The sequence below is a fragment of the Euleptes europaea genome, chromosome 1 (genome assembly GCF_029931775.1).
Source record: "Euleptes europaea isolate rEulEur1 chromosome 1, rEulEur1.hap1, whole genome shotgun sequence".
NCBI lineage: Eukaryota > Metazoa > Chordata > Lepidosauria > Squamata > Sphaerodactylidae > Euleptes > Euleptes europaea.
The window spans coordinates 182,404,378-182,407,472 of record NC_079312.1 but is presented as its reverse complement, the minus strand read 5'-3'; the positions used below and the strand labels follow the sequence as shown (position 1 = coordinate 182,407,472).

The 3,095-nt window shown below is 59.0% G+C and overlaps 1 protein-coding gene across 1 annotated transcript; it reads left to right on the top strand.

The window, feature by feature from the left end:
• The first annotated feature begins 801 nt into the window (after window positions 1-801).
• Window positions 802-3,095, top strand: GADD45GIP1 (GADD45G interacting protein 1). The gene is made up of 2 exons (XM_056850674.1): window positions 802-1,181; window positions 2,738-3,095. Exons 1-2 carry the CDS (start codon window positions 802-804, stop codon window positions 3,093-3,095), a joined length of 738 nt encoding a protein of 245 aa, XP_056706652.1.

Below are 3,095 nucleotides of genomic sequence, written 5' to 3'. Positions count from 1 at the left end.
AGACGGCTGCAGAAGCCCCATCATGATCTTCCTCTATGGAGGTTGGCATGCCTATAGCCAATTGATATGAGCAGCATAGGAAGTGTTCTCTCCACCATCTGAGGAGCAGGCCTATGATATGAAGTGCTGTGGCGCATGGGCAGGATAAATGCTGCTGCAGCCGTCTTGTTTGGGGGCTTCCTGGAGGACTTCCTGGTTGGCCCCTGTGTGAGCAGACTGCTGGACTTGATGGGCCTCCTGGGTCTGACCCAGCAGGGCCTTTCTGATGTTGTACCTACATGCTACTAAAATCTCCCAATTTAGGGTAGGGGGGTAGTATCCCCCAACCTTACCACTTAACCACACGGGCTAGAAAATGAACAGGGTTTTGTGCACGTGGCTAAGGCCGGGGGCGGAGGAAGGCTTTCAGCCCCCCCACCTGTCCCCATCAGCACCGCCTCTCCGCAGAAGGCGTGCGCGTAGCGCGCACGTGCGTCACTCTGGCTCTCCCTCTCTATGGTGAGGAGGCTCCCTCTGCGGCCACGGGCGATGACGTCCTCTCTTGCGGCCGCCGGACTCCACGATGGCGGCGGGCTGGCCGAGGAGGCGTCGCGCGTGCGCGGAAGGGAGCGGGCCTGTTCCGAGGCGGCGTCGCGCGTGCGCGGAAGGGAGCGGGCCTGTTCCGAGGCGGCGTCGCGCGTGCGCGGGAGGGAGCGGGCCTGTTCCGAGGCGGCGTCGCGCGTGCGCGGAAGGGAGCGGGCTGGCCGAGGCGGCGTCGCGCGTGCGCGGGAGGGACGGGCCGGCTCCAAGATGGCGGCGGCCATGGCGGCGCGCCGTGAGGCGATGGCGTCGCTGGGGCGGCGGCTGTCCCTGGCCCTCTGCCTGGGCGGCGGCGGAGGAGGAGGAGGCGGGGGGTCCCGCGCTTACTACGCCCCTCCCCTGCGCCGCCAGCTGGGCGGCCTGTACCGCCCGGACCCCGCCAACCCCCGCACGCCCTGGTGGCAGCTGCGGCCGGGCTACGAGGCCCGCGTCTACGGCCGCCACGGCGCCGCCTCGGGGGTCGACCCGGCCACCCTCTGGCCCAGCCCCCAGCAGCTGGCCCGCGACGAGGCCGAGGAGCGCGAGCTCTGCCCCTCCCTGCGCCAGATGGAGGCCGCCCTCGACGCCCGCGAGCGCGAGGAGGAGGCCCGGCGGCGAGAGAGGTGAGGGACACACAGGCGGCGGCGGCCTTCGAGACTCCGGAGCCAGGCGCCCCGGCGGGGGTGGGGGGAGCGAGCACAGGGAGGCCCAGAGGCCGCCCTCTTTACTCCCGAGTAAGCGCGTCTAGGGAGGTGGGCGAGCTCCCCTTCCCCCCCCCCCCGCCGGCGGCCTTCAAGCAGAGAGGCCTGGACAAACACTTGGCCAGGGGACGGTGCTCTGGGCGGATCCCGCATGGGTGAAGGGGGTCGGGCCAGATGGCCTCTAGGGGACCCCCTTCCGACTCTTTATGAGTCCAGGTTGGGCAGTGGCCTGGAAGGATGCTTGGGCAGGTGATGAGAGAGAGGAAGGCATCTGGGCCATCTTCTGGTCACTGGGGGTGTAGGGAGGGAAGATAGTTGTGAATTCCCTGCATTGTGCAGGGGGCTGGACTAGATGACCCTGGTGGTCCCTTCCAGCCCTACGATTCTATGATGCAGGGCGGAGCGACCTCAGCGGGGTATATAGGTGCCACGGAGCCCCCACCTCTCCAAAACAGGCCGCTTTCTCCAGGGGACCCCTGACCTCTGTAGTCCAGAGGTCAGTTGCAAAAAAAGTAGTGGGGGGGGTCTCCAGGCCCCACCTGGTGATCCAAACTGGCCTGGCCGGCTGCTCCCAAGGGTCAGCAGTAGGACTGACCGTTGCACAGGAAAAGGGGTGAATTGATACTACTACACAAATATAAGTCTATTTTATATACATTAATTAACGGTTAACTCCATTACACCTATAAGCTTTTATACAGATATTGCAGCATAAATACATAAGCTTTGACAAGGTTTCACAAAAAGCGAAACCTATGTATTTATGTTACGATATCTGTATAAAAGCTTATATGTGTAATGGAGTTACCCATTAACAAATGCATATAAAATAGACTTACATTTGTATTCATGAAGCTGCCTTATACTGATAGTGAACAAAACCATATCCGGGCACTCAGGGCCCCTCAAAGAGATACACAGGACCCTCCTCTCTTTTGTCACATGGAATAGGCTGATCAGAGATTAAGCCCACAAAATTTATTTTCATCTCTGAGTTATATAAAGGATGAATAAGAATTGATGGAATATCTGGGGTGTGGAAAAACTGGTTGCTGCAACTCTGGGCTAGGAGAAGTCGTTTTCCCCTAAAGTGAGCCCTCCTAGGGGTGACCCAGAACAACAGCCTCTAAATCGGGGAGCACTTTGGACTCGTTGATGGGGCTTGTGGGCTTAAAACATCCTTCCTGATATTGAAACAGGTTCTTAACATCTAAATAAATCTATCCAAATTTAGCAGACTAGAAAATGAAAGAAATGCAGCAAAGATCTTAGGGCACCTGCGACATCTCATTTAACTGACCTGGGTCAGTTCTTTGCTTATTATCCACTGGCCCAGGATGGCATCCCTCCCTTGTAGGGTACAATTAACCTCAGAAAGGTGGTCTAGTGTGTACCTGGAAGTATTCAAAGGAACCGGCACCGTGTTCCTTCAGCACTTGGAGAAAGGAGATGACCTCTTGCCGTTGCTCTCTTCACAGAGAGGAGCTCATTGCTGCAAGAATGGCCAAGATGCCCCAGATGATTGCTGACTGGCGCCGTGAGAGGCGGGAGCGCAGGGCCAAGGTGCTTGAGGAGAAAGAGCGGCGGGAACGGCTGCTGGCTGAGGTCCGTGAGCGCCTGGGCCATAATGTGGATCATCGCAGCCCCCAGTTCCAGGAAGTGGTGCAAGAGATGGAGAAAGAGAGACGGAAGGAGCTGAAGCTGCAGAAGAAACAGCACAGAGAGCAGGTCGTGGCCAAGAAGGCCAAGGAAGCAGCAGCTGCTGCTGCTGCCGCTTCTCAGCCAGCAAAAGAGGGAGAGGCAGAAATAGCGGGAGCATCCCACCAGGCCGCGTAA

Excerpts from the sequence above, each read along its gene's own strand:
- GADD45GIP1 (XM_056850674.1), top strand. The coding sequence starts at position 802 with ATGGCGGCGCGCCGTGAGGCGATGGCGTCGCTGGGGCGGCGGCTGTCC. Across the intron at positions 1,182-2,737 it reads GAGGCCCGGCGGCGAGAGAG|AGAGGAGCTCATTGCTGCAA; the intron begins GTGAGGGACACA and ends CTCTCTTCACAG.